Source organism: Phallusia mammillata, chromosome 4 (assembly GCF_965637545.1).
Source record: "Phallusia mammillata chromosome 4, kaPhaMamm4.hap1.1, whole genome shotgun sequence".
Classification (NCBI taxonomy): Eukaryota; Metazoa; Chordata; class Ascidiacea; order Phlebobranchia; family Ascidiidae; genus Phallusia; species Phallusia mammillata.
In genome coordinates this window covers 29,393,391-29,415,841 of record NC_137255.1, presented here as the reverse complement: position 1 = coordinate 29,415,841, position 22,451 = coordinate 29,393,391, and the positions used below count along the sequence as shown (strand labels likewise).

Genomic DNA, 22,451 nt, shown 5'->3' with positions numbered 1-22,451 from the left:
ATATTTTCATACAACATGCTGGATGAGTATGTTTAAAACTGATTGTTTCATCATAAAGCCAGGCCTTAAACTGTCTACTGTGCAAGACAATGGCTTGTGTTTGCACATAATGCACAGGATTAATAGGAACTTAGCAGGCGTTACCAGTCGATGGGTTTCAGATTATAGCGTGAACAGCTCACTACAGCACACAGGAAGTCTACAGCTCGCAGACAGAGCATCAACAATTGACGTTTTATCCAACTAATCGTATATCACTTCATACAACTGCTGTCAAATGTTTTGAAACCCAATCGCTTGTTGCAAGGCGGTGTTTCTAAGCCCTTTTTGTTCCTCTAGTTGTGAATTTATTTCGTACGTCGTGTCAAAAGTGACTGGCCCAAGATGTGTCGAAAAGTATTCTGAAGTAAATTTGACAGCCTTTTATGTATTTAGTGTGGATTTCATTTCAAAATGTTTACAACAAAATAAACATCAGTATCACTGAATAGTAAATATATTAAGTTGTTAATATATTATGTTTATAATTTACTTTGCCGTGAAGTAGTTATGCTACATTGAATGTTTTTGTCACTTAACTTATCTCTTGTCATTTGCTATATTTTTGTCAGATGGCCCGAAGACCTGTATGAAAGAATACTAAAGTTTTACCTAGTTATATCCAGTGGTGGGATTCAGCCGGTTCGCACCGATTCTACAGAACCGACTCACGAAATTTTATGAGATCAGCGAACCGGTTAGCATTACTGGGGACTGTCAATCGACTTTTTGTGACAGAACCGGCTGAAAAATATGACTTTTGCGATTCAACCGGATTTTGCGATTCAACCGGTTTGAAAAATTTTAACCCCATCACTGGTTATATCCCACATAGAAACTGAGGTGCAACGAACTGTAGGTTAATTAAGTAATATGACACTTTGCGTTGTATGAAAAGTAGTAACGCACATTGCTATGATAAAGTTAGAAAATACTTGCAGCAGTTTTGTTTGTGATTTATGTTTTGAGATCATAGTTCACAATAAAACCAATGTGTTAAAGTATATTAGGCGAACTTAGACGGTAAAATTACCACTTTACCGCAACACAGAAATTCTTTTTCTAAGCAAGTTGTGCCATCATATTGTTTGAATATCGTGTCTGTGTTGAAAAACCGAATGGCTTCTATTAATCTACTAACTATATGACGTCAATGGCGCTATTATTTAATCGTGTTATGACGTTATAATAGGGGTTTGGGTGCAAAAGGTTAAACCACTTTCAGTGGGTTGATATCACTATTGGTGCGTTTTGATCATTCTTCAACACAGAGCCACAGGGATGGGCAACTTTTTAGACCACGGCCTATTTTGTAGCGAATCAAACACACCTACAAGTGATTTTAGTTAGGTCGCAGAAAAAAAACGCCATCGCTTGCAACTAATGTTGTCGCTTCATATGATTATTGCGACAACTACAATCGGTTCATATGATAATTGCAACAGCTAGAATCGTTTCATAAGATTAAAGCTCAATGCAGGTTGATGCGTCTTCCTTAAAATAATGGCACAAATAGATGTAAAAAGCGATGTGCTTTAATTTCAAACGTTTCGGCAAATGCTCATTCCATCATCAGTGATATGAAGGGCCACATCAGTTGTGCACCTGTTTATATCCACATGAGTCACGTAAAAGATTGATAAAAACGATTTTAACTTTGTTCTAAAAGAGTGTTGCGTCATAATGTTCATATTACTGGGAGGGCAAAAAAGCGGAAGTTGCAAGGTTGCGTCATCCTCCTGCCCCAATAAACGCGCGCGCCCTTATGACGTGTGTGTCACGTGATTTTACAATGTTTATGCTTCGATCGGACTTTGTCTTCCTGGCGCGCGGCCAACTACCGGTCACGTATTTGTGCGCAACACCCCAGTGCAGATAACTTTTACCGAACCGATAGACGCAAATGACTTCCGGTTCGCGCGCTTTTTACGCCCAGGTAAACAAGTGACGTAAATAGGTCACCGTTTATTGTGGGATATGACTAGGTAAAACTTTAGATAAAAAGCGATTAATTTTTTACGTTTTGTTTATCGCGGAATGCCCCAAATGATCGGAGCAAAAATATAAATGGCGTCATTTTTAGCAATGGTTGGTTAATATTGTTCTTAGGCAGTAGTGGAATTCAGTCGGTTGGCACTGGTTCTATAGAACCGTTTCACGAAATTTTATGAGATCAGCAAACCGGTTAGCATTACTGGTTACTGTCAATGGACTGTTTGTAACAGAACCGGCTGAAAAATGTGACTTTTGTGCAGTGCCGGATTAACCAGGCAAAGTAGGCAGCACGTGCCTACAGGCCAGTCAAAAATCCAGGCCACTTTAAAATCAGGCAACACTGATAATTCTAATTTTTTAGTTGACAATCCTGATTTTCGGGCCACTTATACACTGCGCCTACAGGCCAGCAGACCCTTAATCCAACACTGCTTTTGTGATAGAACCGGGTGACAAAAATTTTGAATCCCACCACTGTTCTTTACGATTTTGTGGATTAAATGTGTCAGCTTTACACAAACTTTTGCTGCCAGGCATAATATATTAACTTAATAACGCTCTACTAGCAAATGTGCTGTTTGTACCAACTTTTCAACTTCCTATTCAGGTCGCTTTCATAGGGATAACATTGTGATTGTGACAAACAGTGGAATATTGTTGTTTTTTGTGACATGCTTATTCACCTCTGACGCCATCTTTAAGTGAAACGCCACCATGGACGTATTGGTTTGTGGGATGTATAATTTCCTCTTGATTTTGTTTTACCACTTAACGACATCAATGCCACATTTTATCTGTATGTTATCAGCATTAATTTAAAATCGATAATTACTTTTTTGAGGCATTTAACTTATAACAGCGTTTTGTTGCTATTATTATAGATTGAAGTAATTATTTTTACTGCCAATTCGCAGATGTAGTTTACTTCACCAAACTCAAACGAAAGATTAAAAGCCAATCCTTGGCAAGTTATAATGTTACCACAATTTGGCATCTTATAACAACGTTGTCGCGTAGTTTGTAAGGAGCGATTTGTAAAGTGATGTGACACATGTGCGGACACCTAGCGGTCAATTTGCATAATTTTTATTTCCCCTGGGATGTCTTGAAATCCCTAGGGACTTTTCTTGTCAGACTGAGATGTGCGTTACTTTACCTAGCTTTTCAATTCAATCTGGATGTAAAATTTGTACAGGTGCTGTACAGGTTTGACTAGTGGTTTTCAACCAGTGGTTCGCACACCACTGAGATTTTAAGGTAGTACGTTGGTAGCTTTCTGCTGTAGTTAACTGACCCAACTGATCAGCCCTGGTTTTGGACGAAACTCGTGTCAGGGACATTTTTTTGGAATTGCTAACCTTGATGTTTTTAGAAAAATGTTATCTTACGAAGAATGCGCCTATGTCTTGGCCTACTAATCCAAACAGGGTTTAGGTTTAGGTGATTGGCAGCGTTAGAAAAATTAGGCGGTACGCAATCAGTATAAGGTTGAAATCCACTGCTGTAGACGAACTGATTAAAGTTAAGATCCACACCTACACCGTTACTACAATCGTTATGTGGCAGGGACTCGCTTTATAGGGTTTATCATAAGACACTAAATTGTGTCATGTGAAGACACTAGTGATGGGACGATACCAGGTTTTGAAGCGAGTACCGATACCGAGTACGAGTACCATATGTATAAGCAAATATTGGCATAAAGTTGCCCGTATTCTTATGGTGTACATCGGCCTTCGGTACTCGCACGTATCGAAAACTGAGACAAAATATTTCGATACCGACTACGAGTATCGATACCACTGAAATCGTTCGATACCGAGTACCGAGTACCCGTCCCATCACTAGAAGACACATTAGCAAATTCAGTAAGGTTTAATACCAATCGCCATGATGCAAAATAGTTCAAGATAATATGTCATCACCTGTGTGAGCTTTTTTATCACTCGACTAGGGAATTTAAATATGCCCCAAATGAAGCAGCGCATCTAAGCAACAAATACAATTCCCAGATATAAATAAGTTAAGTGTATGGCAAGTTTGTTTACATTTTATAAATTTTTATACCAGACAGATTTTTATATTTTTACATTGGCACATCATTTCCTTGCCTGTCATCAAATTTTATGAATTGCACGGCATGCGTACAACCTCCCGCAACTTACTTGTGTCAATCATTTATGACGTCACACTGCATCCTGTTTCGTATAAGTGGGTTGTAGAACTCGTCGTTTGTCCTCCTGCCCACGCAAGAGCCGAAGTAGTGTGTTTGACGTCACTAACTGTTTTTTTTCTTTTACAGGCGCTAAATCATGTAAATATTTCGCTATGATGTCATTGATTACTTTGTTATTGTTTGTTACACTTTTTCTGGGACGAAGTTGGAGCAAAAGTATCAGGTGATTTTTCTTTAAAAATCTTTAAAATTTGAATAATTTTAAGTTTGCTGAAAAGTTTTTTCTGCGATTTTGCGTTGACTTTTTGTGCTTCTACCAAAACTTATGGTGGTAATATTCTGTTTTTAATCTACATGAAATCTACATACAATTGGTAAATTTCTTGTGCCAATTACTGGAGCTATATAAAGCAGGTTAAAATACTTTTCGCCCCCTTTTACTTCGTTTTACAAAAATAATGTGCGATATTTTTTGAACGTTAAGCAGCGTACAGGAAGCTTGCATTGCTTACATAAATAAGGATATTTGATTGAAGTCAGCAAACAAAGAACTTTGAATTCATTTCAGTGACCATGGAGTACAAATCGGAGCAGTATCGAACTCCACCAACCAAACGAACACGAATACGTTACCCAGGTCCCCACTGAGTTCATCATCGTCCACTACGTACGCTTGGTCGTCATGGCAACCGCAAGTGGTGGTCACGTGCAACTCCTCGGCCGCCCTCCTATGGCCTGGCGACCCCGTATGTTCCGCTAGTGGGCTGCAGCAGAAACGCAAGTGCGAGGCGAAGGTCGGCAGCGTGGGAAAATTAGCGCCCGACTTGGAATGCGGAACCGGAAGTGTCCGAACTGTGAGCTGTGAAACGCAAAATGTAAGCACGAACACTTTGTTGGGACGTTGATATATTTGTTTACGTGGTATCGTGGCAACCGCCAAAGAGCATGTTCCTTCGTGCTTTCAAATCCCCGTTTTAAGCACAGTCAACTTGCGCTGATAATGACAACAGCGATTGTTCAAAATTGTGCACTAAGATGTATCCTATGCACACAAGTACTCTGGCAGTTATGCTTTTATTCAAATTACATTTCAAGTCTGTGTATAGTGTTTCTTAAGTTTTACTCTCTTGGAAAAATATCTTGCTTGTGTTCAACTTTAAATGAAAAATTAACTGTCCGAATTTCAAAATTACTTTTTAAAGACCATTTCTACTAGAAAAGTAGACAATTACTTCTTGTTAATCACTTAAGCCACTTTTTTTAGTTATGCGGTTCGTGGTCTTCGGTGGTTAGAGTTCCCTGGTGCAAAAATGTTACGTGTCGTCACGGTCCGATGATTTATAAAAACGGCACCAGCGGTTTTTACAGAACGAGAAAATGTGACAGCTCAAAGGTAATCAAACAAAAAATGTTTTCTAACTCTATCAGGATCACGTATAATCACCTTTACTAATATTTCTATATTTGATAGAAATATTGCCTTTTTAATCAGGTTTCTGGGTGGTTTACTTCTACTTAAACCAGTAGTTCTCAAACTGTGCGTCGCGACGCCCTGGTGAGTCGTTTCAATTTTCCAAGGTCGTCGCGGAATAGTTTCGTTATCGTTTTGTGGTTATATCATTAAACACAACTTTAATAATAAGTTTCGTGCGTCGCAAGATTAGAAAACTTTCCAGAGGCGTCGCAACAAAAAAAGTTTGAGAACCACTGAATTAAGCAACTAAAGTACTTCCGGACAGTGGTGGGATTCAAATTTTTGGTCAGCTGGTTTTGTCACAAAAGTCATATTTTTCAGACGGTTCTGTTACAAAAAGTCCATTGACAGTAACCAGTAATGCTAACCGGTTTGCTGATCTCATAAAGTTTCGTGGGACGGTTCTATTGAACCGGTGCGAACCGGCTGAATCCAACCACTGTTCCAGAGAACTTGTATGCAGAACATTTACCTAGAATTTTTTTTAAAAAACATCGTTTGTTTAGTAAATTTTCTAGGTATTTCCCTTCAGATTCTATGCAGTACATTTCTGCTAAAAAATACTTTAATCAAAGCCAACACTTTTAGACAGTTGTTGTCTAGTAATTGCACTGGTAACTATTTTCAAAAAACTTTGCACTATATTAACACGAGCAACAGGCACTACGATGTTATTCACTACAAACAAATTATGTGCCAGTTAAGGCTTTGGTTTTTGACATCTTCAGTTCCTTATTTAAATAGAATCTATTTTTTTGCAGATCCAAGTTCACGAGAATTGCACTAGGGTGATTTATATACGCGGTAGATTGTCTGTTGGGGGCGGGGCAGGGGGTGGAGCAGGAGGTGGGGGGATTAACCCTAGCAACCCCGGCCCCGAAAACCCACAACAAGAAGACGGTTTGACGGCATCAACTAAAATCATAGCATTCTCGGTGGCTGGTGTTGTTATGGTAGCGCTGCTCGGATTCGCTGGAACGAGGTCAGTCATGCGTTGAATATGTCATTATGACATAAATCAAGCAATAGTTATTCATGGTTACGTCACAATTGCAGATTGTCGCGAACAGTGAAATTCGCCCCTCTAGGGCACTCTCGTGACAGAACGCACAGCAGTTCCGTGGAAGCCAACGACGTAAGTGGAGTTAATATCAGTGAAACAATACAAGTGTTCGACTAACATTGTTACGTCACACAGATCCAATACGAGTCAATCAACCGGGGAAACAACATGACTTCACCACGGACTGTGGTTGTCAATCAAGCGGGGGGTCAACCAATCAGAAGACAGCAACACGGTCGACGAATGGCTCCGCCCCTTTCCAATCTGTCTGTGATTCGCGAGGAAGAAGTTGATGACGTATTTGAAGATGATGAAATGTCGGAACACAACAGTGACGTGTCATATGATGATGACGTAGACAATGTGTCGAGCATAGAAACTAATGACGTCACAATCAAAACGCGCAGCGATTGTGAAGAAGTAATGGATTACATGGATAACGTCATCACTCAGTTCGAAGAGGATGATGACGTAATTGACCGTGACGTCATACGCGCGAGCGAGTTTAGACAATCGGCAAATTCGAACTTGCTTTCAGAATACGGTTGGGACCCACGTGATCACTCAAGTGAAAACCGACCAATCACAATCGAGAAACTGAAAGACGGATCCGGGGAAGGTTTTTTATCGGCATCCGCGCTCTCTCTAGCCTCAGCCGAGTTTTTAATGTCGGGAAGTCCCCTAAATAAACAACATATGACGTCATCGCTGTCGTCATCACTACTGACTGATGACGATGTAAGCGTCATCGGTTCGTTAACGTCTACGTCATCGCTTAAAGCGTTGAAGCGGGAGCCGTCACAGCTCCTTGCACTTAAGCACTTTGCGTCCATGCCGGATATGACAAAAGCAGTGAAAAATATCCCGGATGTAGACGAAGTTTTAGCGGGAAGTTTGGAATGGAGAAAAACATGAAAACACAATTTGAAGGGTTTGCGACAAATGTACGTTACATACGTCACAAAATGGGTTATGACGTAATACAGGGATATGGTTTGAAGCCTGTGGTTCGACTTTTGGCTGGTTCACCGCTGAGCCTGCGTCGCTCAGTTGGCAGAGGGCGAGTCGCGGTAAAGCTCATGTCGTGGGTTGGAGTCTATGCCTTGTCATTTGGGAATGCTTGGTGACCGGCTGATTCTGTATTACGCCTTCAATGTGTCTGGCGTACAATGGTTCGAAACCAACACCTAGTTCTAAAATCTTCAAATTTTGACATAAAGTTTTCGCATTGCCCTTTTTTATCTTTGTGTTATTGCAATTATTTATTACAACCTGCAACTTACATTGTGCTTTTAAAATAAAGGAACACGCACTTTTTATTAATTTTGGAAATCCCGTTTTTAGGTTTCTGATCCCTGTATTATTAAAAAATATTTCTACTATCTTTGCGAATGAAATCTAGGTTTTCGCAGGCATTGCGGGTATGCGTTTTGTTGCTCCATAGAAACAATATATTTAGTGTATAGTCCAGTTTATTTTGCTCGTTGAAAGAAAGCATAGCAACACGATTGCCCTAAAACAGTGGTTCTCAATCTTGTACGGATCGCGTACCACCTGACTATACTTTTTCTATCGCTGCGTACCACCCAAACCTCTGTTTGAATGGATAGACCAAGAAACTGTCCATTTTCTCAACGTGGATAGCATATTTAGAAATTTTAAAAGACTGTCCCAAACACGAGTTTCGCCCAAACCAGGGTTGATCAGCTGGGTCAGTTCAGTTGCAATTTTAGATCGAACTTAAATTAGGTTTAGCAGAAAGTTACTCGCGTACCAGCTGAAAAGTTCCGGCGTACCACCAGTGGTATGCGCAGTGTTTTTTTTAAGGTGTTCAAATTTCTCCAGCGGTTTCCCAAAATTTGGACTTGGAACTACAACTACAGTTTTTGGTATTTAAATGAAACACTTGCGGTCTCTTAAAACTACTTAGCGGTCACCCTGGGTATGCGTACCACAGTTTGAGAACCACTGCTCTAAAACACTCACCAAAGTTGGAAATAGCTGCGCAATATTGGAGTCTTGGAGCACATAACAGTGGATGGCACAAAACTGCAGCGACACCGTATTATATTTATGAAAAACAGAGAAATGCATTGATGCAAAACACTTATTTTCTCCGAAAGTATTTCTTTGTATTTATGAGAAAAATTATGATCGTATTCCAGTCCTACTTACGTCAAAGCATAGACTTACATGCGCTTTCAGAATAAGGTATGTAAATTCTATGGCCAAAGACTGTCCTGTGTAGTATGTTCGTACAGAAAGATAAAGGTTTGTTATCTAAGATTTTGTTACCTCAATTCACACGTTTGGCGAAATTTAGAATTCATTAAATGCCACGTATGCTTTGGCCTATTTTTGCCCTGCACTTAATATACTAACATGGTAGTCCAGCTATTGTTTCCGTCACGCCTGATTAACTCTGCACGCTTGTCGGATGCTTGCATTGATTTGGTTGCTTTAGGAGCAAACAAACGACAAAACCGATCGTGTGTGGTCGGTTTATGCATCTTTTGTGTGTAATATTTCTACGTTTGGTTGCTATTGTGCTGTTGGAGAGTATTTAATGTAGGTTTTATTTTTTTAGTCCTTCTTTGAACCCGTTGAACTGATTTTAGCGTGGTTTTACCTCACATATTAAAGGATGCATAAAGGATGAACTGATGTTTAAGGACTTTGATCCCGACCAGGAACTCTAGACAGACAAAACGTCAAGCATGAACGAAGACCAGCATATTCTTTCCAAAGTTACTCATTTTAAACTGTCAACATAGGGTAGATTTTTGATAAAAAAAACGGATTAGACATTACGGAAAGTTCAAGATCAGACCTTTCTCATGAAAGAATATGCAAAAGAGTGCTGCAAAGCAAAAAGTTTATTTGAAGAAAAATTAAAGGCGCTAAAACAATTCTAAACATCATAACTACCAATCATAAACTCCAAGAAAACTGGTGCAGAAAAACAAGTCAAATTGCAATGATAAATAACATGGAATAAGAGTATTTAGAAGGTTATGTTTTGTTCAAGGCTAAAAATTAGTTTACAAAAGTAAGCAAAATTGTGGACACGTTCTTCACCATGCAACCACAGGGTCAGCTGATTTCTTTAATGGATTTCCTGTGTTGTGGATTTATTTCTTCATTGTCGTTCACTTTTGCCAAAAAGCTTATTTCTAAAAAGGTCTACCAAGCAATCCAAAGGATTAATTAAGAGGGGATCTAAAAAATAAATCAAATCTGCCAATAAAAGTGTCTTCACTTTCTGCACAGTGTGCTTTTTAAACAAATTACAAAATATGGAAACTACTTCAACAGACTTTTAAGGTTAAGCTGCAGACTTTTGAGGTTAGCTTGTTAATAATGTAACAGCATATAACATTATTATTATCAAACTAACCTAAAAAACAGTAGGCTACTACGAAAAAACATATACTGAGTGCTGTATAAAGCCAAGTGATTTAGTAAGTCTTGTAATTAGGATTTCTAAAACAGAAGCTGTAGACAGTGAACACTTCGACCTATAAGGTCTCAACAGTGCAGCTGATCACAAGACATAGGCCATATTGGTTAGTGTAGCCATCTAATAGCCTCCAGTTTGTAGGAAGTAACAGGCTTGCCTCGCCAAATCGGCTCTGTACCACAATTATAAAGCATTTCCTTAAAAAAATGACTGTCTAAGTTTTTTAAAATATACCCTAAAGAATTCCTACAATTAAAAGCTAAAAACGTTTTAATGGCTCTACATACATTAAACAACAAACCTATTAACTAAAAAACTTCAAAACAGACACGGATTTGTCGCCAGCGGCTTTTAAAAAGCAGCTGTTTACCACACACATCATATAAAACTTCAGGCGACGTGCAGTGTTAGTCATGCGTAACCAACATTCGCAGGATAATAAAAGAAACGGGAGGAAAAGAGGAGCTGGACTACCATGTTAGTATACTATGGTTAAAGGGTTAAAACTTAAAAAGTCTAAATAATTTCGCAATTTCTTTTTTCGATAAGATCTTTGTGTTATCGCAACACCAGTGAAAATAAAAATCTCTTGGTTGTCACGTGATTCGTAGCAAAGTCGTCGAAAACTTTTCGATTGTTTTGGAAATATGATTTTTTCAACTAAACTTACTGTTACTGCTGTTGCTGCTGGTGTAACTTTTTCATCTGCAAACTAATGGCGCCCGGTTTATTCCTGCTGTATTTTTGTTAAGGGTAGTCTAAATTGTGTGGGGATTATATGCCAATAGGGGCATCGTAAAGAAATCCAAATTGTTAGACTGTAGATTTTTTGCACTTTTTACACTAAATATTGTTTTATTAGATAGCAAGCATTAAACATTTTTTGCTGTACATCAATTCTTGCAGTATGAAAACAAACTTGAAGGCGCAGAAATATTCATTTGTATTTTGTTTCTAAATATGCTTGAAACATACTTGAAGATTGATCAACACATAAATGTAAAAACTGCACATTGTACTGCTAATAGATTGAATAATTATCGCCGAAAAGTCTTTTAAGTACTGGTGGCGGCGGGTAGCCGAAAATAATATAATCTTCAATGAGCAACTTGTACAGTTTTAACACTTGATGGCGTGGTTGTACACTTGAGTAATACTCATACACCATGTCTTGGTTAGTATGATTCTGGTAAGCTGCTGGCAATGAAAGGTCATTGGGCGCCCCAATATGTTGCAGAATGTATCTGAAAATACATCAATAAAACAAGCATTACAGAAGGTCGAAAATCTCGCTGGAGAAAATAGCAGCACAATTGGCCAAATGTCTGGGTGTGTCCATATAACTGGATACCAGCTGGTTAAAAAATGGAGGTAGGTGATTAACAAAAACCTAAAAAAAGCCTTACCCAACACTATAAGAACGAAAATGGTCACAATTATCAAAAATTAAAAAAAACACAAAGCAAGACACAATAGCTTCCTTATTTATGTTATAGGTTTGTTGTGAATTTTTTGTCTACATCATGGATCTTATTACAACTGCTCACTTTGAATTAGGGTTGGCAAGCCGGTCAATTGACCGGTCAAATACGGTCAATTGACCGGTCAATTGACAGCACTTTATTTAACCGGTCAAATACTATTTTTAATTTCAAAAATAAAATGTGGTAAATTTTCTTGGACTTGCTTTTTGGTTGTTGAAAAGGGTAATTTATTTCTAATAACCCTCAGGTAGAACAGTTTAGGGCATACTCTTGTATTAATAAGTGATTTTTAAGCTAATGTAGATGTGTTTTGTTCATTTGAAAAAAATCCCATAACAATTAGGATATACTTTTCATTTGAAATTAAGATCTGATTTACGTTATGGCAAACTTTGCAAGGTTTCCAATGCAATTAAAAAACATGGATCACTTCTAGCACCGTTTTATCTTAATAAATTTGAGTGTGATAGGTCCATGAGGGGAAGTTAGTTTACTGGTATTTACTTAGGCATTATGCAAATGTTGCACATTTTTACTGACAGATAAAAAATCTAAGTAATTTAAACCATCTGTGAAAACTTGTAGGCCCACAGTCCTTTTTTCTATAGTTGATCCAAAAATTGTTTGTAGCTATATATTTAGCTTATAATTGCCCAGAATAGATTTTTGTAGATAAGTTACTGTTCAGTACTTATTGGGATAAAGTACGTACATATCAAGCTTTTGTATATTCCTTTTTTGTCATGAATGGACAACAGCTTAACAGCATAAATTACGATTTTAAGCAGGATAAGCGAGTTTTGCAGTTAAATCTCAGTCAAAATTAGACTTTAATCTGATGTATATAGAATATTATGAGAATCCAGTTCACAAATGTGATTACTGAATGAAAATTACAGACACACAGGTGGGGCCATTGATGAAATGAAGCATGCAATGCAGTCGGAAAAGTCTGTAATATAATATGAACTGAACATTTCCTATTTCACAAACAAATTTACATGAGTTGAAACCTTCATTTCCATTACTTATGGTTTAGAAGAAGATTAAACTTCCAACTTTTAACTAAAATTGCAATTTAATAATGTTTATAGTATTTGACCGATATTTGACCTATTTGACAAGTATTTGATCGGTCAATTGACCAGATTTTATTTGACCGGTCAAATGCCCAACCCTACTTTGAATCTTCTGCAACTGTTTCCTGATGTCCGATGAGGTCATAATCAAGGTCGCACGGTTGACAGAGAGTCGTGTACTTGGTCCAATGTACGTTGTCTTCAGTTAAAGAGTGCGGATGTGTTTCCACGAGGTAATTCACAAATGTACTAAATGTTGGACTCTCCCGTTCTGTGAAACAAGTTGTATTGTTAAAATATATATTGCTCCTTGTGTTGTCAAACCTAACATACATATAAATGTAAAAGAATCGAGCCAAGAAGTGATAAGCTGCAGACAGCGCCTCATCTATTTTGTGCGATGCCACAACTGGGCATACACCACAGAGGTAAATGGCTCACAATGGCCAAGCAAACACTTGGGAACCAAAGTGAAGTCGGCTCAGTGTCACAGTCTCAATGTAGAAGCATCGAGCCACACAGAATTGGTGAGGCATGGCTTTTAACCCTGTTACTCCCCACAAACTGGAGTGCCGTTGAATGGCTACACTGGCCATTAAGGTTGATCTCTCGTCATCAGCTGCCCCTGATGAGACCTTTATTGGTGAAACAGTGTGTACTGTCTGCTGCTTTATGTATGAAATGTAACTTCTAGACTAAAATTAATGTTTGAATATATATTTGACTCTGTAATTACTAGTAGTAGGAGTCTTTCTGTAACACACTGCATAACAGGAACACATAAATTTAACAGATTATAAGCCATTTTTTCACCTTCATTTGGGTCTCCAAACTCTTTTTGAATCTTTTTTGCAAATTTTCCAGAATAACTTCCAGGTATTGTTTCCAATTTTGACCTGTATGCTGATACAAGCCTTTCGAATGGCTCACGAACAACTATCATTTTTACCCACTTGGGATCGGACAAATATGCATATTTTTTTGCTCCCCTAATCTGATGTTGCCGTTTAAACTGAATCGAAAAGTCTTCGCTCTGTAAGTAAAAAGCATGAAAAGTGTAAAAAATGTAAGTGTAAAAAATGTACTTGAACCTATGTTTTTTTCTAAATATTGATTTAGTTTGAATATCTAAAGCCTTCCATATAGGCGAAATTAATATATATATATTAAAATATACATCTGTTTCTTAAATGAAACATTTAACTGATGCTAGTTGTCCGCCGCTCTTGAGTAATTCTGTAAATTTTTAATTTCTAAATGTATTTTACAAGTGTCCAACCACAAAGTGTTGTATAAACAGTAGAAAGAATAATTGTCAATGGTTTGTTGACCTATACATTCTAACATTTTTTGTCTTCAAATTTTTATGACTTTAAAAACAAGAAAAAAAAATCGAAATTCCAGGGTTGTTTGGATGGTTACTTACGTTGGTATCTAAATGTGTGTCCCTTATAAGTTCTGTAAACACAATTTTCCAATGTGTGATTCCGGTTTTTGGTATTGGACAGAAAATTGTTTTGTATTGTTCCGAACTTACTAAGTCATCTCGAGTATTTCCTTTGTTGTGTTTAAGTCCTGGAAATCAGTAATTTCTCACAATTATCAACAATATCACAAAAACAAACAAAAATTAAGCAACATTATGTTTAGTTAAGTTAGTTTTTAATTTAATTTTGTTAAAGTTAATGTAGTGGACAATTAAATAGTTTTATGTCTTTGTGTCACTTGACAAACTTTTTGGTGGGGAATGAATCCTGTTTTCAGGGTATTTAAACTGTAAGCAATCCAACTTAGTGAATTGCAGTCATTTTTAGACAATTGCTAACCTAATTTGCCAAATTGTTTGTGTAATTAATCTGACAAAACACAATAAATTGGATTTTTTGTCCTGAGTGTATCTGGTTGTGTAGTGTTAACATTATGCTGATAAACTAAGCTTTATATATATTTTATCTAATGTGTGTAATATCATTGAGCAGCTATTACTAAAACGACATTGATCACAGACTTGCATCTATACGATGAGTCACAGTAATTAATTTGTATTAAAAAACAGTATAATTAAATAATTACAATAATTTAAAGAAAATTAAAAAAAAATTACCCAGCTTTTGACAGTTTTTTTGAACTTGGGATCTTCTTTCTTCCATTCTTTGCTTCATTTGTTTTAAAAAGTCTTCATTACTCACATCAGATGTTTTTGGTGGGTTTAATTGCCTCTTGTTAAATTGTGATTTATTTTGAGTTAAACTGTCATTAAGCAGACTTTGGTAGCTCAGTAATAAAATTGTCATTGCTCCGAACACGAACAGTCCAAGTTGAATATGTTGGCTTGCTTGTTTACGTATTATCGCATGCTTAACTTTGGAAAACATTGTGGCTACCATGAAGGTCTAAACTAAAGGACAAAAGTTATAAACTGTCAATTTTGCACTGTTGTACACTTACAAAACATTTCACCTAAATAGTGTGGAATAATATATTATCTTTACTAACTATAAAAGATGGATTTGATTTTAACAACATTAACAATAAAAATAAAAGTGGTTGGACTTTTTATTTAGTAAACGAATTTTAAAGAACAGTTAGTCCACAACATATTGTGCTGAAATTTGTTTGCTTTGTACAGCTTGCTAAACCTGTCGGATTAAGACTTTAAGATTTATCACCAACTAAAACAAAAGTAATAGTAAGAGGACTTTTTGTTAAGGAACCTCTTTTAAAGAATAATTTGCCCACAAATGTTTGTACTGAACTTGCTGGTCTCTGTTTGTGTTCAACCTAAATTCATTTCTTTAACCTGATAGTCCAACTGTCTTGGAACAAGATAGGCAGCTCCATGATGGACTTATTGTGAGCAAAATACATTCAGGCATTGCCCAACCACAAAAGACAAACATAAAACAACAACCTGACATTGTATCATATTCACTGTTTTGCCTGAAAATAATCATGGATCACATCATAATTCAAAACCAGCAAAGTTATTAAAGTAGTTAGACAATATCGACTTTTGTACCTGTTCAAATGCTTGCACGATTTATCTGATATAACTTCTCTAACCAGTCATGTCAAACCAGTTAACATTTTGTCATCTTGTTGTTTGTTGAGTCGCATGCCAGACAGATGAACAGGAAATGTATTTAGTCCTATTGTTCTATTCTGCTTGCTGGTTGTTCTATTTTGAAGTGTTGCTTGTATTACTGATGTAGCACAAAATGATTATCATTGAAGGGTTGGACAGTAATATGGTTAAATGTTGTTTCTAATAAGTTTTTTAGAAGTGGTATTGTATGCGGTCAAGGAGGCCAATTTACATTTTAAGAAATTAAACAAGAAAAATGTACAATTTTAGGCTTTACATTAAATTTGCGTTTACTCTCTATTAAATTTTACAGAAGGCCAATTTATAGTCAAATGATTTTAAACAACAACTTGCCTACAGTAAAACCCTGGTTGTGAAATTGATGATGCAGTATGAGGTAAAGAATAAACTTATCATGTTTATTTTTGTCATCATGTTAAAATTACCTGTTTTACAATGACACCAACCAGTTGTGTGTTCACATCTTAGCAAGAAATTATTGAAACATTGATCACATCACATTACAACACAACAAAAGTGGTGATATATTGTAACCAAGGTGTTTAAACAGTGACAAGTAGGCTGCATTTAAACTCAGGGACCGGACAAAGTTTGGATCATAATGCATTATTATTGTACAAAAGCATTCTGGCTATATAAAGCCCTTGTTCAACTGCTTAATTTCAAAAATGCTAGTTTTGTAATTAAATCTTCATTCAAGACAAATGCGCTTTATTGCCAGTTTGACAAATTTGTATGTAACGAACTGGACAATTTTTTTGGGTTCATACGCAGTTAAACAGGTTGTGGTTATGAAATAAACTAGATTTGTGTGCGTTACAAAATTATGTGAATTCACTGCACAGAAAAACATTAAAAAATGACAATTCAGTCCAAAATAACAAACAATTTTTCACATTGGAATAAGGCACGTCAGTTGTGTTTCATGAAGGGAAGAGTCCTTTAAGCTTGAAAATACTGTATCAGTGCAGCGTTACGCGTTTTTTGACAACTGTTTGAGTATCGGAGGAGGGGGATACCCAAATATGATGTAATCATCTAACAAAATATTGTAAAGCTGAAAAACTCGCTCACGCGGCTTCACAGTTGAGAAGAACTGAAATACTAAGTCGTCATCAGTATGGTGCTTGTAGGCTGGATCCAGTGTAGGGTCTTCAGGTGCCCCGATTAGTTTTAGGGTATACCTGTAATGTAACAACAACTGTTAACATAAATACGAGATCCCAGTTAACGCTTTTAGTTACGGTGTAGCTGCAGCGCGTCTACCATCTTTCCACCAATTGTGCCCTCAACTTTATCACGCTTTATAACGTCCCAACGTTGCGCAGCTATTTCCGACTTGGTGGATATTTTAGTGCAATTGTGCTACTACGATTTGTATCGCAGGGCGCTGTCCGTTCAGTCAAATTCTTTTCTGGCTTATGGCGTTGCTGATTTTAAGTGAAATTCAACCTAGCAGGTTTCCATTGAGTTGGAATAATGGTTATTCTCGGCGAACACAAGTGGTCGGGACAGGATTAGAACCCGCAACCTTTCGATTACATTTAACTCATTTTTTTGTCGCTATGTGTTCTTTCACCAAGCGAAATAAACTCAACTTAACTGAAATTCACATGCCAGCCTGGAACTTTTAAGTGATAATCCCGATTTGTTTTTTTCAGGTTTTTTGGATTTGGTTGACACAAAAACAACTTACTTTGAATCTTCCGCTACTGTTTCCTGGTGTGCTATGATGTCATAATGAAAGTCGCACGGCTGGCAGAGTGACGTAAATTTCATCCAGTGCAGGTTGCCATTGGTAACGGATTCGGGATTGTTAAGAACGAGGTAGTTGACGAAATCGCTGAAAGTCGGACCTTTCCAATTCGACTCTGCAAGACAGTAGGAAAATGTAGGCTAAGTTAGGGTGGCTTTATTTAATAGCCTATTATTTATTTTGAGTCATATTATGACATCCAGCTGTAGTAAGATGACTAGAGTGCCTTTCAACCTTTTTGTTAGAACGAGCGACTTTCATCAATTCGACGGATCCATAGTCTATGTTAAAATTACTTGAAACTGAACAGTGAGCCGACTTTACTTTTTAGACAGGTGTTTGGCCATTGTGAGCCAGTTTCCTATTTTTTGCGTTAACTATTTGCGTGACTAACAATTGTCAACAAATAGTTGTAAGCAGGGAGTCGAACCGCTTGCCAGACGGGTTCAGGTTCGGTTCGGGTTCACTTCACTTCGTTTAGTTTTTAAGGGTTCGGGTTCGGTTCCGGTTTTCAAAAATGGATATTTTCGGGTTCGGGTTTTGTTCCGGTTTGGGCAAATTATCCGGTCCGAACCGGTTTGTGGTTTTTAAACCGGTTCAAATTTCCATTCGTTTCTATTTAATTCTAAACATCATCTACCTGGCCTTATTAAACAGAATTTTGCCCGTGTACTGTTAATTTTTGACACGCCCTATAAGTGTTCTCGCGCGTATTCTTCAGTGCGCTGTTTTTTTTTTTTAAATATAAAACAGACTGTATTTTTTACTGGTTCGGTTCCGGTTCGGGTCCAACACCAAACAAAATATGGGGTTCAACTCCGGTTCGGATTTTTCGGAAATCGTATTTAGCGGTTCGGGTTCGGTTCGGGTTTAATGAAATTAACCGCTCAAACCGGTTCGCGGGTTCGGGTTCAGTTCCAGTTCGACTCCCTGGTTGTAAGAGATAGAAGTATTGCAAAATAGCATGCTGCTTACATTATTTTTTGGCACCTAGCTTACAATCGATGCAGTATGACTCCGATAAAAAGGATATAGTTAGGTATTACCTTTATAAGCTTTGTTGGAAATGTCTTTTTTTGATAGAAATGCTCGCATTGTTTCGGACTCATTGGTCATAACGAGCCCTCGTGGGTGCAACAGTTTGTTCCTGTAAGCTGAAACGAGCCGTTCAAAGGGTTCTCTTACAACTGTCATCTTGAACCAATTCGGATCCATCAATCTTTTGTCTTTCTCTTCTCCTGTGATCTGATACTCTTTGTATTTTTTGCTAAATCCCGTTGTGCCTTTCTGCAAAATGGGAAAGCAATGTGGTTGAAGTAGGTGTAAACGAATGGGTCCCCACACAGATTCTTTTTTAGAAAGACAAATTGGTAGAAACCACTCAAACTTCAAAAGTTTTGTCCATATCATGTGTTCACTATATTGTTTTATGTACCGATATACAAATGGAGTAAAAAACATAAAAATACTCGCAATTTGAGAATTTAACCTCTAGGTTTGACCTTGATATAGCTGTGCAAGGCCAGCAGTATGTTTAAAGACTTACCACATTTTAGGAATAAAAACACACAAAACGTTGCAACTTTTCAACGTATTGTTTTCCTTAGCAACAAACGTAGTCGAGTTTTCAGTAAGTTATGACAAATTTTGCTGAATAAAACTTTACCATATTAATGCATTTATATTAGCCTTAAATAGTGGTTTGTAGGTTATTGAACTTTTGTTGCAAAATATTTGAAAAGCGCATTTAGAGATTTTAGGTTGAGTTTCATTAAACAGGAATTTACGCAGGTTTTAACATTACTAAAATTACAAATAACGTGGCCTACAGCTGGCCTTGTTTGAACAATAGCTTGAGAATAATGTTGCTACAAAAAAATAAATGGTAAGCAATTGTAATTTAGTTTCGAAATAACTGGTCAAGGTTTTTTTGTACAACAGATAACCTGTATAGGACGTCGAAACGTCGGAATAAAAATACTTTTGCCAGAAGAGCTCTATAGACTTGATACTATGCCTGGCAGCAACAGCTTATTTCTTTGAAGCAATAGTTTGTAATTGTAGTTCATCACTTCTTAAACAACGATTGAAACATAAACCAAACATTTTTGTGTGATGCCTGACACCACTACTGTACTTTTAATGTTTTGTTATACGTCATATACAAGTGACGCCATAATAATGTTTTGTTACGTCATATACGAGTGATGGCATAATAACTCGATATCCTTGCCAGAATCGACAACGTAAAGTTTTGGCCTATATTGGTATTACTAATTACTTTGAATTGTGTGAATATTTTACCTTCAATTCAATGTCGTCCATATCGGCAAAAAGATATTTCCAATGCGTTATACCGGTTTTTGGAATTTGGCAGAAAATAGTTTTGTATTGGTCCGAGTAAATTAATTCGTCCCTCATCTTGTTCATGTCGTGCCTGATACCTTAAAAAAATTTGATGATGAAGATTTTTAGGAAACTATATGAACAAGTAAAAAAGTTGGCAGTAATAAAAACTGAAAGTTTTAAAACCCTCAATGTTTTTTTGTACGAAAGCTGAAGTGTGTTTGTACCAAAGTTAAAAGTTTGGTTTTATCAAGTTTGATTGTACAAAAGCCAACAGATGGTTGTATAACAAACTAGTTTAGTTTCGGAACAATACATACGGATCTGTTCAAAGGTTAATAAGGAAAATAACGGGTCAAATAGTCGTAAAAAGCGACATGTTTTTATTTTTCAAACTTTTCAGCAAATGCTCATGTCATCATTAGTGATATCATCATCATATCGCATCTCACGTCTATTTGGGCCGTTATTTTCATCATTAAGTTTAGTTTCGGTTTTTATCAAAGCCAAGTTTGATTGTACAAACGCTTAAAAATGGTTGTAAATAATTGGTATTGTATAGGCCTAGAGGCGCAATGGCAACGAAACCCCTTTTCGTACCGAGTTCTTGGCAAGTTTTTTGCACGTGGGCGACCCTCTCTTTCATTCTTTGATGTATTTTTGTCGTAAAATCATCTTTCTTGGTTTGGTTCTTCGGTAGCGGATCAACCAGTTGGACTTGAAGTTCATCTTTTATTGTGGCAAAGCGAGCAGTTTGTGAATTGTTGTAATAAACCATTAATAAAATCAGCATGGCAGGAAGCAACAAGCTTATTGCGATTATACGCCAGTAGTTGTTTCTTCTCAGTGTGAAACACGAAAACATATTTACAAATAAAATGTTTTGGACCCGGTCAATCTATTTGGTATAAACACAAAACAAAGATCAACATTATATCTGTTTGTCTATTGTTGGCGTTTAGAACAGAATGAAATGGTTGTTTTTGTTATATTTTCCACCAAAATGTATAAATTATCGGTAATTACATCAGTACCTCAAATTTGAAAAAGCTAGAATAAATCTGATCCAATTTAATCCAAATTCAAGCAAGAAAATTGAGCGCTGACTGATTTCATCAACTTTGACTAGAATTTACTTAACTACAACTCCTTCTAAACCCCAAAATAAACTGTTCAACATCCTGACTTTGACAAGTTGTTGAACTTTTTATCTACAACTGTAACCATTGGTCTCTTTACTGCAAATTTCTGTAGTGTATCGTTTATGTCAATTTACTTTAGTTATCATATGCTGGGAAGCGCTTAAATAACCAACGGACATTTGTTGTGTTTCCGTATTTCACACGACTGCTTGCAAAACACAACAATAAAGGCCTAAAATTTTATGTTACAGTGTTTTAAATCAGATTTTTAATTTGGGTTTCGCCAAACCTTTGGGTTACTCGTGCAACTTTTGCTGCGGAATCTGAACTTTAAAGTTATTCCCGCAATATTAAGGCAAATTTGAACAATAACTTCCAGGACAAACATAAAACAACAACCTGTCATTGTATAGTATTCACTGTTTTGCCTGAAAACAATCATGGATCATCTCATAATTCAAAACCAAGCAAACTTGTTAAAGTAGTTTGACATTATCGACTTTTCTACCTTTTCAGATGCTTGTATAATTTATCTAATGTAACTTCTCTAACCAGTCATGTCGAAGCAGTTAACAGCATTTTGTCATCTGATTGTTTGTTGAGTCGCATGCCAGGCAGATGAACAGGAAATGTCCTTAGTCCTATTGTTCTATTCTGCTTGCTGGTTGTTCTATTTTGAATTGTTGCTTGTATTACTGATGTAGCACAAAATGATTATCGTTGAATGATTGGACAGTAATATGGTTAAATATTGTTTCTAATAAGTTTTTTAGAAGTGGTATTGTATGCGGTCAAGGAGGCCAATTAACATTTTAAGAAATTAAACAAGAAAAATGTACAATTTTAGGCTTTACATTAAATTTGCGTTTACCCTCTATTAAATTTTACAGTTGGCTAATGTATAGTCAAATGATTTTAAACAACAACTTGCCTACAGTAAAACCCTGGTTGTGAAATTGATGATGCAGTATGAGGTAAAGAATAAACTTATCATGTTTATCATTGTCATCATGTTAAAATTTCCTAACTGAACTTTAAAGTTATTCCCGCAATATTAAAGCAAATTTGAACAATGCGGTTAACGACAATCAGCTGTTGTTACGTCAAAATGGCCACAATAGGTTTGTTGATTTTTTGACAATTGATCCCTTATTTTGCGCTGCACTAGCTACTCAATTCATTTCCAGCATTTTAGGTTTATTCGCACTTCAAGACATAGCTCTTCAAACTAAGGACAAGTTTCAGAAATAAGGACCGTATGGCAACCCTGGCCTGCCGCTGAATTTTCAGTACTTACGACAGTGTTCCCCGACCGTGAAATTTTCAAACTT

The 22,451-nt window shown here is 36.8% G+C and overlaps 3 protein-coding genes and 1 long non-coding RNA gene across 6 annotated transcripts; 2 read left to right on the top strand and 2 right to left on the bottom strand.

Annotated features, from left to right (window-relative positions):
- Positions 1 to 2,168: 2,168 nt before the first annotated feature.
- On the top strand, positions 2,169 to 8,066 carry LOC145224754 (uncharacterized). The gene is made up of 7 exons (XM_080091337.1): positions 2,169 to 2,760; positions 4,337 to 4,433; positions 4,779 to 5,085; positions 5,475 to 5,603; positions 6,446 to 6,666; positions 6,741 to 6,819; positions 6,883 to 8,066. The coding sequence occupies exons 2-7, from the start codon at positions 4,363 to 4,365 to the stop codon at positions 7,660 to 7,662; spliced, it is 1,587 nt and encodes a 528-aa protein (XP_079947463.1). The 5' UTR covers positions 2,169 to 2,760; positions 4,337 to 4,362; the 3' UTR covers positions 7,663 to 8,066.
- A 3,066-nt stretch (positions 8,067 to 11,132) lies between these two features.
- Positions 11,133 to 15,157, bottom strand: LOC145223801 (carbohydrate sulfotransferase 11-like). Its single transcript, XM_080090188.1, has 5 exons — positions 14,875 to 15,157; positions 14,197 to 14,345; positions 13,584 to 13,803; positions 12,873 to 13,041; positions 11,133 to 11,451 (listed from the first exon to the last, which is right to left on the bottom strand). The coding sequence occupies exons 1-5, from the start codon at positions 15,155 to 15,157 to the stop codon at positions 11,229 to 11,231; spliced, it is 1,044 nt and encodes a 347-aa protein (XP_079946314.1). The 3' UTR covers positions 11,133 to 11,228.
- Positions 11,449 to 19,306, top strand: LOC145223803 (uncharacterized). Of its 3 annotated transcripts, XR_013859505.1 has the most exons (5): positions 11,449 to 11,578; positions 11,704 to 13,003; positions 13,119 to 16,252; positions 17,538 to 17,767; positions 18,716 to 19,306. It is a non-coding gene; the product is annotated as an uncharacterized LOC145223803 (long non-coding RNA). The 3 variants fall into 3 exon arrangements; XR_013859506.1 differs by having other exon boundaries at positions 13,635 to 17,767; XR_013859504.1 differs by having other exon boundaries at positions 13,119 to 17,767.
- LOC145223802 (carbohydrate sulfotransferase 11-like) lies at positions 16,249 to 20,899 on the bottom strand. Its single transcript, XM_080090189.1, has 5 exons — positions 20,579 to 20,899; positions 19,937 to 20,076; positions 18,679 to 18,919; positions 17,573 to 17,747; positions 16,249 to 17,060 (listed from the first exon to the last, which is right to left on the bottom strand). Exons 1-5 carry the CDS (start codon positions 20,841 to 20,843, stop codon positions 16,850 to 16,852), a joined length of 1,032 nt encoding a protein of 343 aa, XP_079946315.1. The 5' UTR covers positions 20,844 to 20,899; the 3' UTR covers positions 16,249 to 16,849.
- Between the last annotated feature and the right edge of the window lie 1,552 nt (positions 20,900 to 22,451).

Excerpts from the sequence above, each read along its gene's own strand:
- LOC145224754 (XM_080091337.1), top strand. The coding sequence starts at position 4,363 with ATGATGTCATTGATTACTTTGTTATTGTTTGTTACACTTTTTCTGGGA. Across the intron at positions 4,434-4,778 it reads AGTTGGAGCAAAAGTATCAG|TGACCATGGAGTACAAATCG; the intron begins GTGATTTTTCTT and ends AATTCATTTCAG. Across the intron at positions 6,667-6,740 it reads CTCGGATTCGCTGGAACGAG|ATTGTCGCGAACAGTGAAAT; the intron begins GTCAGTCATGCG and ends TCACAATTGCAG.
- LOC145223801 (XM_080090188.1), bottom strand. The coding sequence starts at position 15,157 with ATGGTAGCCACAATGTTTTCCAAAGTTAAGCATGCGATAATACGTAAA. Across the intron at positions 13,804-14,196 it reads ACACACATTTAGATACCAAC|AGCGAAGACTTTTCGATTCA; the intron begins GTAAGTAACCAT and ends TTTTACTTACAG. Across the intron at positions 11,452-12,872 it reads ACAGTTGCAGAAGATTCAAA|ATACATTCTGCAACATATTG; the intron begins GTAGGGTTGGGC and ends ATGTATTTTCAG.
- LOC145223802 (XM_080090189.1), bottom strand. The coding sequence starts at position 20,843 with ATGTTTTCGTGTTTCACACTGAGAAGAAACAACTACTGGCGTATAATC. Across the intron at positions 17,748-18,678 it reads TTCCAACAAAGCTTATAAAG|AGTCGAATTGGAAAGGTCCG; the intron begins GTAATACCTAAC and ends ACTGTCTTGCAG. Across the intron at positions 17,061-17,572 it reads ACAGTAGCGGAAGATTCAAA|GTATACCCTAAAACTAATCG; the intron begins GTAAGTTGTTTT and ends GTTACATTACAG.